Source organism: Medicago sativa, chromosome 8 (genome assembly GCF_051527215.1).
Source record: "Medicago sativa cultivar Bolivia chromosome 8, Bolivia_mono, whole genome shotgun sequence".
Classification (NCBI taxonomy): Eukaryota; Viridiplantae; Streptophyta; class Magnoliopsida; order Fabales; family Fabaceae; genus Medicago; species Medicago sativa.
Genome location: NC_140756.1, coordinates 6,983,695 through 7,000,466, shown reverse-complemented (window position 1 = coordinate 7,000,466; position 16,772 = coordinate 6,983,695). Strand labels below are relative to the sequence as shown.

Genomic DNA, 16,772 nt, shown 5'->3' with positions numbered 1-16,772 from the left:
CCATGGTGAGAGCTGAGGTTGATGTAGCAAAGACAAAGGGAAAAGGAAAAAAAAATATTAGCCAAATGTGTTATAATTTATGTGATAATTTCTATGCATGCATGTGTGTGTTCAAATGTATTGTGTTTATTTTGATTTTTTAAATTCACGTGTTATGTGTTTCTTGACCATTGTGTCATATGTTATGTTTTTTTTAACAATCATATAGTATGTTATGTTGGTTTAATTTATTTTTTGACCATAAAAAATATTTGTTTTTTAATATAAAATGTATTTTATATTAAACTTAGGTTATTTATTGTTATGGTCTCCGAGCAAACCACCAAATTGGTCTCTGTTTTTGTAAGTGATTGTCAAATATGTCACTGACTTTAATAATATTTCAAAACAATTCCTATTTTCTTCAAAAGTTTCTCAATTAAGTCCCTCGTCATGTGCAAAAAAACATAGAAACAAGTGTCTAATTGATAAACTTTTAACAAAGACAGAGACTATTTTGAAATATTATTAACGTTAGTGACTAATTTGATAATCACTTACAAAGACAGGGACCAATTTGATAGTTACTCGTATACCAGTGTTGGTATTTAGACACATTAAGTAAAATAAAAGTAGTTGTAATTTGGCAAAATTAAAGCAAAAACCAATCATTACTACTCTAAGGCTAAGCGATGTGTATCAATTAACGTCATGTGGGTTGATTGAACAGCAATCACTTGTCAAGCTATTTGGTTGCTAAAAAAATACAATTATAATAAAACTGTATCATTATAAAGGGTGGGAGTAAGTCCTAGCTCATTTCACAAGAGGTTACTTCTAACACTTGCTGCAACAAACCGAAAATGGAAAACACCAACTTAGCAGATCAATCTGTGTATGGGTAAGGAGCATACATTTATTTATATGATTTTCCATAAATTTAATTTCAAAAAATGTTGATATAATTTCCTACAAATGTTTTTCTTTAATTAAAAAGAAGATTTGTACAAATATGTTTTTCGTAACTTGGCTCATTCTTTTCCTTGTTTTAATAGGATGGATTATGAACAACACATTGAGGGTGAATATGAGCTCAGTAGTGTCAATGAAATTGTCATCCCTAAGGTATTCTAGCATGGGTTTATTTAGCAAAATTATTGAAACATTCTTTTACTGGTTCAGTCATATGGTATTATGGAGAGTTAATTTTGATGTAGATTGTCATACCACCTTGCATTCAAAGCAACCAGACAACCTCTAATGATGAACATACCAGAACTGATAAACTTGAAGAAGTTGTCATTGAGCTAAAGGCAAGTTTTATGCATGTTTATATACCTTAGATTGGGTGTTAAGTTCTGTTTTGTATGAAAGACTGAATTTATTTTTTATGATTTGGTGTTATGCTATATTATGTATCAAAAACTAAATTTTGTTTTTCTTTTTTCTGTCCTTGTTATATTCATGAAGAAATTAAGCACAAAAGTTGAACAAGTTGAATCCACAAACACTAAGATTCTAGAAATCCTAATTGGAATGGTTAAAGTGAACATCAAACCTGCTGTAGCTGGTGAAGAACAAAACACTAACCCTCAACCTAAGAAACATAAGTCAGTGTTTGAAGATAAGAGCAAATTTCATGGTCAAGCTCAATGGACAACCCCTTCCATCCAGACTAAAAACACTATCGAATCAGACAATGATTTTATGAACAACGTGAATGATGTCTCAACCATAATCGTAATAGATGATGAAAACATACCGGAAAATCACCAAAATAAGTCTGCCTCACACAACCGTGGTATATCAAGTACTAGCACTATTGTTTCTTGTGGCTTAAGTGATAGAGGAAAAGAACCAATGACCTGTGTTGACACTGTTATGGACGATATTGCTTTTCACAGACTTGTTGGTAGTGATTTCCACCAAACATCCAGAAACAAGGTATACTTTGTTTACTTCCCATAAATATACATATGCTTACTTCCCATTGTAGTAATAATTTGTTTTGTTTTTAACAAAAAAAATGTTACTTTAACATGAAGGTTATACTAAATGATGCTGCAATGGTCGCAAAAAAGCTGTCTTTTACACCTTCACCGTCCCAAACAACGTTCAAAAAACCTAAACACTCAACACCTGGAAATTCTCAAAGTGGAAAGACTGTTGCATCTGTGTCAAACATCTCAAGGTCATCCACCCCTGTTGCGAAAGGTAAAATTGGGGCTGCAAAATCACAAAAGACTAAAGTAACAGGTGCAACAGTTCCAAAGGTAGAATCTTATTTTTTGATTGTAACCTTTTCTTATTTTATAGTCTATTTAAACCTCAATAATGAAAAACCTTCTTATTTACCGAAAAATGTAGTATATGATGTGTGAGTTTAGGCCAAAAGTTGATATGCAATTGTCATTGCTAGAAGCTCAAGTTTGTGCTTACATTTTCCGACCTCTGAATTCTGATTATTTGTAAGTACTATCTCACAATAAATTAGTTTTGGTACATATAAACTACTTTGTTTTTTTAAATTAGACAGCAAGGAGTTAACAAAATATTTATTATTGGCTTGTCTGAAACATGTAACAGTGACTTGGTGTTTGGTTTGGGAAATTTTTATGCATTGCGAACTGATTTTCAATGCTTAATGCCTGAGGGTAGGGTCAATGAAAAGGTAAATGATCTCTTTGTAAAGATAATAATTAAATTACTTGTTAAACAAGCAAATGTAACATCATATATGTTTTCAAGGTCATACACACGATGACTTTGAAAGCAACTTGGAATCAAAAAAATGTTACATCACGAACTGTGTGGTACTTCCCTCCGTCATTTGCGGTAAGTATATCATGACAGGTTCCTTGGAATTACCACTGTAAGTAACTATGTGATGACACTAACTACCTACGACATTATTTGGTAGATGGATGTTGCAAAGGAAACTAGTGTTGATGGACTTGAAAGTACTTACATTCAAGATTGGATGCCTAAGTTTGATAAACTTAACTTGGTAATGAAATTTACATAACCTCCTAACAATCAAACTAGTCTTTAATCATAATTCTTTATTAAGTAATTATGTTAATTTATGTGTAGATCTATGTGCCTATTGAAGAAGTGCTTGAAGGCCACTTGTATCTTATGGTGGTCCACATAGAGGAAAGGAGAATATATCATGTGGATTCAAATCTCACTGATGGAAACAAGGGTGGTAGACGGCTGAAAATTCACAAAATTGTAAGAAATCCTAAACTGAATGGGATATGAAGTTTTGAATAAATAAAAAAAAAATACACATTTCAGCCTTTGTTTTTACTGTGAGATTGCAGGCTGAAAAGTTGTCTGAACTTGTGTTGAGAGTGTATGGGAATGAAGTTCCTTTTTGTGCGATACCTGACTTGAGCATGTGGAACATTGTTGAGCCCCGTGGCGTTCCATATTGTGGTACCAGGTGAATAACATGACAATGTGTTTCATTATTACCAAGAGGTTAAATAGTGGATAAATAAATCTAATCACCATCTTTTAACATGATTGTAGTGATAATTCTGGAGTGTGGGTAACAGAATGGATTAACATGCAGAATAACTTCAACAGCCAGATTCACGGTGTGGTAAGCGAACATCAAACACAGTTACTTGTATCTGTGACAGCTGTTATATTATTAATTCCTTTTATACTTTTGATTGATATCAAATCTCTTTCACATGCAGATGGATGAAAACAAAGTTAGGATGAAAATAACTATGCGTTTGCTGTTGGTGGGTCATAACGATTGCAAGGAAATGTTGGAGTACAATGCTGTTGCGTTATGGAACAAAGCAATGGCTGCAAGAACTGCTGCACAGTCAAACAAGTGAAGCAAGTTTGTGTATTTTGGATGGAAAACACTTAGGTTAACTCTAGTATATTAAGTAACTTGTGATGTTTTAAAAGGTCTGGTGGTTGTCCTAGTTTAGCATATTTTTAAGGTTATCCTATTAAGGATATATTTTGACAAATGGTCTTACTATGTTTGGAACATGGTATGTTCTTTTTTTGGCTAAATTCCCACTAGAACATGGTATGTTCTTACTCTAAGAAAAGTATCTATTATGCTTTATGTTTGAAGAAAATATTACGTGTGTTTGTAATTCACTTAATGGACACAATGTGTGTTTGTCTGTTTGTAAAAAGACTATGTCAATCAAATATGTGCAATGGTTGTGGAACTGTTCTTGGTATGATATTTATTTCTCCGCCTATATTTGGTGCATATTGGCTACTGCTGAAATTCATTCAGTTTTGGCCTTGAACAGATGGTGTGGCAGCCAAGTTGCTGGCTTTTCTTGTGTGCTGTTTGTGATCTGTTTTGCAGGGTTTCTGGTGTAGCTGCTGTTGGGTTTTGGGTGAATTTTTTTATTCACATATTGCTGGTGTTAACATCTTAGCTGCATGTCCATCAAAAACTAGTCCAAGTATGATCAAAATTGACAAAAGAAGAGCCTATTCAACATTGTTTCTGGTACCTCAATGTCTTCTCCTCATGTTAGCGGCGTTGCCGCGTTGATTAAATCAGTTCATAAAGATTGGTCACCTGCAATGATCAAATCATCTCTTATGACAACAGCTTACACATTGAACAATAGAAAGCTTCCAATTTCTGATCTTGCTTCAAATAACTCAGCTCCTGCTAACCCTTTTGCATTTGGTTCAGGACATGTTAATCCAGAAAGTGCTTCTGATCCTGGATTAGTCTATGATATTAACACCAAAGACTACTTGAATTATTTTTGCAGCCTTAATTTTACCTCTTCAGAGAGTTTGATAGCTGTTGGTATTGATTTCAACAATCTCTCTTGTGAATTCAGACACTCTACCATCAAATGAAGGTATCTTCTTCTTCTTTCAGATCTCAATTATTCAATTTTTATTTTCTTTGTGAAATTGTACAATGTAGAATTAATTTTGCATTTTTATTGAAATTATTAGTCTTATGATCCTTTTCTGTGTTAAAAAGATTAAATTTTTAACTCAAATATGGGAATGATATTAATTTCAATAAAAATGAAGCATTGTTGATTCATCATTGAAGGGGTTTCTTGCAAAGGAATTAGGCCAAATTACCTATTTGGAAGAATTGTATGTTGTTAATTTTTTTTTATCATTGTTGATTTAATCTTTGCGAGATATCGCGGTTGATGCTAATTTGCAGTTTTTTACCTGAGATTGCTGTAATTTCTCTCTGCATCAAGGAGGAGGATTATTATTTCCATTCAGGTGGTAGAATTGGCAAGGTTAAATCATGAGATTACTGGAAAACTACTGGGATATTGTAGAGAGAGCCAAATCCGTTTTCAAGGATGTTGGTTTTTTATTATGCATCAAATGGGACCCTTCTTTAGCACCTACATTGTTGTAAGCAAGTTTCTTAGTGTGTGTGTGTGTGTGTGTGTGTGTGTGTGTTTAAACAAATGTTTCAGTTCCTTCAACATGCAATTTTGACTGCGCAGATGAAGAAGGATGCCAATTCTCATGGACACTTTGTATGAAAATTATAATAGGCATTGCACGTGGACTCAAGTATTTGCACACAGAAGTTGAACCTTCATTCACTATCTTAGAGCTGAACTCCAGTGCTGTATACCTTACATGTATATATGTGCTGCAGGCCAAAGACTATCTTGAAAAGCCAGAAGTAATGTCGCATTTGGACTGGGCTGAACTTGCTCTTTTATCATAATAATGATATAGTCAAACTCATCACTAACAGATCTACATTACAGCATAGATACACAATTAATAATTTTCCTCTTCAATTTTATTTATGTTGTAAATTATTGCTCAAAAAGGGTATATGTTAGGCTTAAGTACAACAAGGTCTCATTGTATAGCTCTAGCCTACTTGTAGAACTTCAGAAATTGTTAAATAGAAGAAGATTGTATTGGACAAGTATTTTTCTTTTATGCACTATAGAAGAAACTTCCCTTATTTTTGCTTGCTCCTTTCCCGTTCATTCTTTTTCGTGCAGCCCATCCTCTTAGTCTCCAAAACCAAATACCTTTCTCATATTGATTAACTAATTCATAATATTCACATCATCTTGTCATTTAACTGATAAGTTCTAACACTTCTTCATTTGATTTCTGCTATAAACTATATAAATTAGATTTGATAAAAACTCACTAGTGATAATCCAAGTGAAACAAAAAAATCCAAGTGGTTTCATTGGCAACTTGGCAGAGTAGCAATCTACAAATAATAGATGCTTACTTAATTTCGAAACTAAACCAAGAGTAATTGAAAAACTGAACAATGACAGAGTTTAAGTAGTAATGATGCATTATATAGTAATAATGTATTATAGAATAATCGAAGAAGATTTATGCTTTCCACATTCATTCACCTTCGAAACACAACCTAGCATCATACATAGCATAACCTTCCTAACCAGCATTTCCTGAAGTAAAACATCTGAAGAAAAAAAAAAAATATTCGACCTCCGTTTGATTGTCTATTGGCAACATCATAAGCCCCAATGTGACCACCACTACAGCTGTTGCGTATTAAATATGAAACGGCAGCAGAACAAGAACAAAATAACAGGCACTGAAATACCAGAAACCCAACTAACAACAACAACAAAAAACTCCTACAGCACAAAACAGAAAGCCTGTAGAAGGAAAAAACCAGAAAAAACAGACACTGCTAACAGAAGGCAGACCTGAGGCTAACATATACAAAACTGCAGCACACAAACCGCACACAGCACGCACCGCATACCCCAGCGTCAACCTCCAAACTTCCAACCAGTCTCTTACCAAATCAGACATTCTCTAGGACTCCAGCACCATTCATAATAAGTATCATTTAATAACAGAAGCGCCGCAACAGGCATCCATAAATAGATATGCCAACACATAAAACACATTCAATATTCTAAACAACATAATATTTCCTAAGAAAATGTCATTGATACCATTAAACCACAATACATCAACGCACATATAAGTAACACATTGTCTTTTTGGTGAGGGGAATCCACATTACATCACTAACACAACAAAAGTACATAAGTAGACATACTACAAATGATTTTCCAGACTACAAACAAAACAATACATTAACCATAAACCCACCGGTGTCCACCGTCTTGACAGTTGCTCCATATAAGGTTTTAACCAACATCAACTACGAGCTCATTCCAATCTGCATCAGTAAATAATATTCATAAGATAATAAGTTCAAACTAAATTAAACTAACTATAATCATAATCATGCTTCAATGTTATTTAACTTACTTTATCACAGCTCAAGATCTCCTTCTTCATCATCTTCATTAATTCCATAAATTGTCGCACTCGAAGTGCATGCATTTTCAAAGTTGTTGACTCCTTTAGGACATGATCGTTTATTGTGTCCTATCACACCACACTGACTACATGATTGAGGACGCCTACTTCCACCAGGCGTAGCAATTGGATTAGATCCACACCCTTTAGTCCTCACACAAGTAGGGTCCAGTAAACTTTCGTCGACGACTACATTGTGTACCCCAGTGCTAGCATCAATACCAACAGATGTTGGTTTATTCTTCAACCTCAAAAGTTCAGCACTAAGAAAATCTACAATGCGGTTGTACTCCTCTACATCTTGATAAACCCTCTCAGCCACATCCTTCGACAACTGAATAATTCCCGCATACCTTGAAGCAATTTGAGAATCCCAATATTGTGAACCATTTGTGTATCTTGATCGAACTGTATCTGTAGCGAACTTTGTCCACCTGTGTAAAACTAGATTCTTGGGAAGGTGATCAAAATCCAGATACATCAAAACAGCAATAATATGATCGCAAGGCAGTCCAAACGACTCCATCCTAAGACACGAACATTTGAAATCTACAGGAGTTTCACAATGTGTAACGTGCCAGACACTTCCATTTCCACAGTACTTTGAAACTTTGTAGATAGAACCCATGGACATCTCTTGAATTTCAATAATTCTCAACATCAAAGATTTTTTCAGAGCATTACGGAAAAGGAAGAAAATCTCCCTTGTAAACTGGTTCGATGCTGATCTCTCAATGAATCGCAAACTAGTTTGCAATACGGGTTGACCATAGTTGGAATGATAGTCGGACTCAATCTCTCAAAATCGAAAATATGTAAGGCACCTATGAAATTGCTGGACAAAATCAGTCAAGTTAATTCTTGAATGCACAAATTGACATATGTGACTATGTAAACCCTCACACCGAGATGTGGTTCGTATACCTGCAAAAAATTCTCCTTTGATATGAGCAGTCGCCCACATTCTTTTCTTTGCATACATCTCATTGATCCAATTGTTGTCTTGCAGGCCAAATTTTTCAACCATTTCTTCCCATAGTTCTTCAAACTTATTCACCTCCATATCACCCAACATGCATCTTTTAAGATATGACATGAAATCAGCAATCCCAACATTCGATGATGCATTCCATAGAAGATGCCAAGCACATAATCTATGATGTGCTTTTGGAAATATACTCTTTATGGCATTTTTCATTGCAACATCACCGTCAGTTATTACGGATAAAGGAGCCTTACCATTCATAGCAGTCGCAGATTGGTCCAACAACCAAACATATGTCTCTTCCGTCTCTCTCGTAACTAAACCTGTCGCAAAGACAACAGTTTGGTTATGATGATTAACACCGGAGAAAATAACAAACGGGCAATTGTATTTGTTTTTCCTATAAGTTGCATCAAAGGCCAATACATCACCAAAAATTTCATAATTCATACGACTTTCTCCATCACACCAAAAAAGACGTTCAAGCCTCTTATCTTTGTCTACAGTATGTGCAACATACATTAAAGGGTCTTTTGTACGAAGCATATGAAGATACTTCAGTGCACCGCAAGAGTCAGATGAAACTAATTTCCTTTGTCTTCCTGATTGGTTATACAAATCCTTTTTCACAAAACCTAACTTGTGAAAACCACCTGATGAATTAGCCATTGCACCATACGTTTGATATGGTCTTACACCAACATTCTTATACTTTTCAATCTCAATCAAATCAGTTGCTGTTAGCTTTCTATGTGCCGGTAAAAGACCACATAGCAAACCATCCAACAGCTCGTGGTTATGCGCAAATTCAAATACGGTCACATACCAACGCTTCGAAACAATGTCTATGTGGACACGACATTTTGCAGAACATCCACACCTGGTATCATTTCTGGGTTCTCGCTTCCGCCTCTCCAAGGTCAATCCCCTGTTCTCTCTAAAACCTTCCCGCGAACAAACAAAAGTTTGCTGCAGAACATTACCCAAACGGTCCCTCAGAACTTGGGTCTTCCGAACAGAAAATCCGTTTACCCTTGCATACCATGAGTAGAAATTATATGCAACATCTAAATCAGCAAAGTCAAACCTTTCAACTACATCTACAGAAATGTTTTTCATGTCCATCTTTAAAATATCACCGATGCCATTTATGACTATAGCATTCCCATTAGACTCAGATGAATCGCTACTCGCTTCTAAATCTCCATCACACTCATTAGCCCCATTGTCATCCATATTATCTCCTTCGTCTGAAGCTTCGTCCATTTCCTCGATGTTAATATTGTCATTACTGTCAGCTGAACTTTCTGTTACCTCCTCCATAACCTACAATATAAGCATAATTTTAACAATCATAAATTTGAAATTTCATCTACTCTGTAAATCTTAATGTTGAAAATGTGTCTAAGGAGATCAAACTAGGTGCCACAACATTGAGGTAGTTGTAAATCAGGTCATCTATAATATCATCAGTAGGAAAAGGAATGAAAAAGGTTAATGGGAAAACAAACGAGTTTTAGAGATAAAATTATCTCTTTCTAATTAATGTGGGAGACAAATAGTCTCTGAAAATACTGCAATACCACATTTTCAATACATACACGGTGAACTGTCACATGGATGAAGGAATCTGCACACAAGTCAGCAAAACAAAATTTGTCTTCACTAAACACCAATAATTAGCATCAATTTATTTTTTTTAGAATCAATAATCTGGGTTCTCATAACACAGAGTCTCTTTGTAAATTGTAACAGTGTTTTTACGAGATAAAAATTTAGAAGTTTGTCTTTATTTGTACAGATTTTTTTTTAAATGGCGAGAATTGGAAGAAAAATAATAAAAAACTGTTTAAGATTATATAAGCTGTTTTGAGTATCTTCAAAAAAAATTTGCACTTAGTACTAGTTACATCTAAGAACAGTTCTGACACATAAATAAGCACCGCATACACATATGGCCATCAATGTCAAATATAATGGTGAAAAATCATTAATTTAGACTTAAATTTCAAAAACAAAGCTACAAAAACATAAATAACAGAAGATTTCAGTTTGAAGGAACATAAAAAAAATAAAAATAAAGCTTAATTTTGGTAAGTACCTAACAACACAAAGAGTCCCTTAGCTTTGCTTGGTTTGGATCTCAGGATGCTACTTTCACTTGAACTCAGTTTGAAAGACAACAGAACAGATTTGTTCATAAGGAATGTGTTGCATATTTGTTTGTAAGAAGATGGAACAGATCTTGATTTTTGTAATTAATATATGTTTTTTTTCCTTAAAACTCAATTTTGGTTGTTGAAAGAGAAGAGGACAAGGACGTGTGTGTTGTTTTTGGAGAAAAGATATGGATGTATGTAATGAAGATGAAGATTTTAAGTGTTAATTTTAATTTTCATTAAATAAAAGTAAAAATGGGAAAATATATATTATAAGTTATTAAATTAAATGAAAATACCTGCTTAACTTGTAATTGCCGGTACAAGATAACTCTCTCACCATAGGGGATTTGTAAGCCTCTCTCACGGTAGAAGGCGCCCCACTTAAATACACATCTAAATTGCTTAAACATCTTTACTTTGATCTTCTTCTAATCTCAAAATCCCTAAAACTCAATTAACCCCAAATGGTTCAAGCAATTCATTAAATTGCTTCTCAATTAACCTTGATTAGCTTCTAGTTCATGGTTTCATGTTTTGTGTTATGTGGGTCTTCAACCGGGACGAACTAACCCATATGAAGGTTGAAGATGAAGTTAAAAAAAAAACAAGAAAAAAAAAGGAATAAAAAGTGTGAAAAATTTAATTTTGGTGGCACATTAATTAATACGCAGATTCCTAAGCCAATTAATTGCTCAACTGCTTTAACTTTTCGTAGAGAAATTTCTAAATTGAAAAAAACTAAAGACAATAGGTTCTAAATTGAAAAAAACTAAAGACAGTAGGAATCGAACCATGTACATGGTTGTGCAAAATCGAAATTGTAATCATTGTGTCATCTATCTTTTTATGTCTAAAATTGAATATATCATATATGTATGTTATATCTACATTTTTTTTTTTAGAAATGCTAGTGTCACACCCACTAATACTCTCTTTTAACACACCAATAAAAATTAGCCATGTGTTCCATTTTTTTAATAAGAAAAAGAAGAGAGAAACAAAGCGTGAGTCTGTTCACCCTCTTCTCCTATTCTCCAAAACTTCTACTCTGTTCACCCTCTTCTCCTATTCTCCAAAACTTCTACTCCCACTGTCAAACATCTATTTTCTTTCCCAGGACAACAAATTGGAATTTCTCAATTTGAAAAACCCCAAATCTGCCGACGTCTATCTTCAAATTAAATATCCTTGGTGAGAAAATTAGCCTTAATTATAATCTTCCCCCAATAACTACTTACGATGCACATACTGATTCATAGGATGTGTCACCAACCCCACTAATTATATATTCAGGTGAAATTTTGATTTACCAAAATCAAAATCATTCAAGTAGCATGTGATTGATCATGAGAGGGAAGCCTTCTTTTTCTCTCTTCTTTTTCTTTTTTCTCTTTCTCTCTCCAAAATTTAGAAACAGGATGAGCAGGTTACAACTAAATTGAATTAAAAAAATGGGACACATGGTTAATTTTTATTGGGTGTGTTAAAAGAGAGTGTTAGTAGGTGTGACCCTAGCAATTTTTTTTTTCCATAACATCATTATTAAATATAATATTAACATAATATGAAAGTATTCAAAAAAAATATTTTTTGTTAAATTATATATATTTTTAATTTATATGCAAAACACCGTTAAATATTTACACTGCATCCGTTGCAGACTTTATATGTTTATATGCACGTAATCAAAAAAAATTACTACAACCATTTATATGTTGACTAACTAGGTTTCAAATGTGATAGTTTGTCATATCGACTTACACCGAAGATTCCGATTTCCGAAATTCCAGTTGTTACTTTGTTCTCATTCCAATAAGGACATATTCAACGGTCTGATTGATTATATTTGATAGCGTTAGTCGGTTAGGTCCATTTTGATCGTCGGAGCAATGTCCTTCCATATTGACTAGGTTTCTAATGGGATATGTCATACCCCAATTTTTGACCTAAGACCCCACATTCATACGCCATTTGACCCTGATTAGTCTCTGACTTTTCAGAGAAAAATTCGGCAGAAAGGTATCTTAAAATACCTCATGTTTGGTTCCGAGTCGGGCCCTCTTCTCTCTTTATATTTTTATATTTTTAGTTTTCTTTAGTTTTTTATTATTTGTTATTTACTCTTTAATTTCCATCTTTTATTTAATTTTATAATTTTAATTTTAATTTCTAATTTTTATTTTATCTTTTAATTAGTCATTTTTCATATTTTTATTTTGGTCACTTTTATTTTATTGTCTAAGTCAAAAAAAAAAAGAAACAAAGTGTCAATAGGTCCAAAAATAAAATGTCCAAGGTCCAAAAAATTTCAAGTCAAGTGTCAACTTTCACATTCATCTTTTAAAATTCACCATTAAACACCATTCAAATCACCATCAAAATCCATTAAACCATTTTTCCATTTTCATCAACCTCCTCACCTATAAATATAGCTCTCATTCTTTACAATTTGACACACAAAAAGTTCTCTTGAGTTGTCAAAGAACTTTTCTCTCTTCTCCCTCATTTAGCTTGTGTTGAAGAGCTATTCTTTTCTTCTTCCTCTTTTTCTGTCCCTTCAGAATTTTGTCCCTTCGGTAATTTTGTCCCTTCGGTCGTCCCTTTCTTTTTTTTTTTTATATTTTTATTTCTTTTTAGCACTTTAGCATTCTATTTTATTTTCTATTTAGCATTTTAATTATTGTCATTTATTTTCCAGCAATTAGAATGAATTTAGGTCCAATGTAAATATAAATGAGAAAAGTGTGCGTGCGTGTGTGTCTTTTATTTCTTTACCGCTTTTATAAATCGAAAAATACAAAAAAAAAATAGATTAGGTTAGGAGATTTTGTGGTGATCCAACATCACTACAAAATTCTCACGCTTTTATTTTTATTTATACATTAGTTTATTTTATGTTCTATTCAATATTCAAAAACAACAAAAACATTCAAATAATCAAAAATCACAAAAATATTTTCATAATAAACCTTGATTTTCAATCAAGTGATAGTTTTTTATTTTCTTTCTTAATCAAATATCAAATCAATTTTAATCATACTTTAACTCTATTTTCTTTCAATATAAAAAAATACAAACCAATTCTCATTTGCCACTTGGCTTTTTACTTTAAAACCTTTTCAAAACTAATAAAAAACACAAAACAAATCAAACGTCAATTTTTACCCCTAACTACGTGATTTTGATCCTTCACGGGTACGTAGGCAAAGGACACTTGTCCTCTCAAATCAATAAAATGTAGATAAACTAGGTCCCCTTTCTTTTATCATTTCAAATTCCTTTTTTCGAAAACAAGCAAGTTATAGCACATAAATTAAATGAAACCAAGAGGTTCCCGTAGAGTACTACGGACATAAAGGGTGCTAACACCTTCCCTTTATGTAACTAACCCCCGAACCCTAAATCTTTTCAATATGGGGTGGTTTGAACTTTTTTCCCCCTTTTTTTCAAAAAAAATTAAATGTTCAGTCGTGAAATCAAAAGTGAGTCAAACGCTAATCAAATAGCCTTGATCTCCAAAAAATGACGCAACATGATAGTTCGTCAGATCAACTTACATCGAAGATTCCCATTTCCAAAATTCCAGTTCATGCTTCGTCTCATGTCCTTCCATGTTAACTATTTTTACTGCGTCCATTGCGGATTTTATGTTTTTATATCTGCATAAGAAAAATTTTATATAGCGATATAAGAAATTTGTTATGAATTATGATAAGATTTTAGTAAACCACGACTATTTTCGAAATATCAATATTAATGTCCACCGTTAAAAATCATGACTATTTTTAAATCATGACATCTTTGAAAATAAAATATATTATTATTAAGATAGATCTATTTAAATATGTGTCTTTTTTATAAGTATCTTTTTTTTTTTTTAAGGATTATAAGTATAGATTTGTACTCTAAAGTATTCTTTTTTCATTTTTTTAAAGGATTTTTGCCTGCCACTTTTGCCATATGTCCACATTACAAATTTGTCGTCTTTATTGACATTGGATGGCTTGGTTTGAATAAATAGAGGGACTTTTTTTTTTCTTTTCAATCAAGCTTGGGAATTGAAAAATTACAGGATATTGAAAATATATTCCTCAAGCTTCGACGGTATACAAATTACAATTGGTCACCAATTAAAGCATGAAATGGTCAAAAAGGGATTTCTGGGTTTTCCTTTTGAATGTGATAAAACCGAGATCTAGGTTATTTGGATTGAAATAATGTACTATGAAAATCAAGTTATATGCAGGCTGCCATTTTTTTAGAAATTTGTGAATTGGGATTTTAATGCCATAGAAATAGAAAGATGGAAAACGTATCAAAAGGGGGTTAAAAAAAATTGGGATTTTAATTTTAGAGTTTAGAAGAAGATGGAAATAAACAATACACATAAATTCATGCAATTTTGAGGTGGATTCTGGTGGATTTATTTTTTCGTTTAAGGAAGGAGATCATGAAGATCAGACGAAGAAGATGAATAATCATGTGATTTTAGAGTTTTATGATTTTCAATATAAAAAAATAAAAAAAATTATCCTATGTGGTTTGCACATCATCAGATTTTAATAGAAAATGAAAAAAGGACCAACTTGTGCAAGATTATAAAGATAAAGGACCAATATGAGAAAAAATAAAGATAAAAGACCAATCTATTACAATTAAATAAGATAAATGACCATTGGAGTAATTTTGCCTTTTTTTAATTATGTAATTTCTTTCTTTCTTTTTTGGATTTTTTTTCATATGAAGAAGATGAAGATATGATGAAAATGATGAATGTATGATGAAGATATTGAAGAGTGACATAGTGATTTGATAAAAATCTGGAAGGGAGAGAATATGTATAAATAAAGAAAAAGAAAGAAATATGAGAGAGATGAATGAGTGATAAAGAGGAGAGAGAATTGGAATTATAAGAAAAATCATGTGTAGAGGGTGTACCACAATAACATAGAGACCAAGTAAATCTAACCGTTAAGATCTTGAAATAAACTTGTCTATGGTGGAACATATGAAGCAAGTGATCCATATTATAATTTGTCCCAACATCTGACGTGTCATGGCTTGAAATCTGATTGGTCCATTCAAACGACTTCACTGAAGAAGTCATTTACCCGACTTCTTCATAGAAGCTCCCTTAAAACAAATGTTGTCATTGTATTCAGTACAAAAATCTAATTTATCAATGGTGTATATATCAACTTTTTAGGGCAAAAAAGAATCTGAGCATAATAAAGAAAATGAAAATGCTAACAAGTGTTCATAGGACATTCGTTAAGAAGTTTAAAATAGAAACTTTATTTTGGAAATTATGCATTCAACACATTGAAACAAAAAAAAAGTAACATTTTCTACATAAAATTCATCAATCATTTTTAATTTTGAATCATTAACCCTAAAAAAAATAGGAAAACCAAAAAAAATATTGGCAGACGTAATTACGTAAACCTAACCTAACAAAAATTATTAAAAAAGTCAAGAAAAACAAAGTTAAATTCGTAAAAAAAAAAAAGCTAAATTACACCAGAGGTCCTTTAAGTTTGAGGTTTGTAACTGTACTTACAAAAAAGTACGGTAAGGAATACTAGGATTCTAGGGTTTAGACTGATGATTCGATGCCTTGAGAATGCTCTCAAGAGTGGTATTTATAGCCTGCTATGGGCTTGGGCTTCGGTTGCTTGGTTTCCAAGCAACAGGGGTATTTGTGTATTTTGGGGCTTTTGGGCGCTTTCTAGAGGCTTCTAGAAGTTTACTGAGGCGGCGCCCCTTAGGGGGCGCGCCAGGGCTCAGGAGTCTTTCTGGAGGGCGCCCCGGCCTTTCCAGAGGGCGCCCAGGCCTTTCTGGAGGGCTTAGAGCCCTTTTTGGAGGGCTCCTATGCCCTTAGGAATATGATGACGGTCCACAGCCCCCCAAGCACGAGTCTTGGGACAAGGCGAAGTGATGATGTCATGCGAAGAGTCTTTCTGGGATCATTTGATTCATTTAGGAATATGATGACGGTCCACAGCCCCCCAAGCACGAGTCTTGGGACAAGGCGAAGTGATGATGGTTTCACGAAATCCCGCTATGCCGCCGGACTATTTCGAAGGATTTCTCCAGGGCGGTTTACGAATGTCACGGAGACCCCGAGGGTAGATATATGTTCTGAACTTGGAGCGTTGTACTGAGTCTGTCATGGAATGCTTTGACGGAACCCGAGGGTGTTTGTTCTGTGTGCCCGTATCCTGCATGCCCCCCAAGCACGAGTCTTGGGTCAAGGCGAGTTGGTTGGTGATCCGGGTTTGCTTCGTGTATGTTTTGCTCGAAGGAGGTCGCCATTA

At 33.5% G+C, this 16,772-nt stretch overlaps 2 protein-coding genes across 2 annotated transcripts; both read right to left on the bottom strand.

Annotated features, from left to right (window-relative positions):
• Positions 1-6,893: 6,893 nt before the first annotated feature.
• Positions 6,894-10,582, bottom strand: LOC146896533 (protein FAR1-RELATED SEQUENCE 5-like). The gene is made up of 3 exons (XM_085736153.1): positions 10,395-10,582; positions 7,258-9,619; positions 6,894-7,165 (listed from the first exon to the last, which is right to left on the bottom strand). The coding sequence occupies exon 2, from the start codon at positions 9,614-9,616 to the stop codon at positions 8,108-8,110; it is 1,509 nt and encodes a 502-aa protein (XP_085592279.1). The 5' UTR covers positions 9,617-9,619; positions 10,395-10,582; the 3' UTR covers positions 6,894-7,165; positions 7,258-8,107.
• Positions 7,262-7,936, bottom strand: LOC146896534 (protein FAR1-RELATED SEQUENCE 1-like). Its single transcript, XM_085733438.1, has one exon. It carries the CDS (start codon positions 7,934-7,936, stop codon positions 7,262-7,264), a length of 675 nt encoding a protein of 224 aa, XP_085589564.1.
• Positions 10,583-16,772: the final 6,190 nt, after the last annotated feature.

Bases quoted from the DNA above. Each gene is read 5' to 3' on its own strand.
- LOC146896534 (XM_085733438.1), bottom strand. From the start codon at position 7,936: ATGGGTTCTATCTACAAAGTTTCAAAGTACTGTGGAAATGGAAGTGTC.
- LOC146896533 (XM_085736153.1), bottom strand. From the start codon at position 9,616: ATGGAGGAGGTAACAGAAAGTTCAGCTGACAGTAATGACAATATTAAC.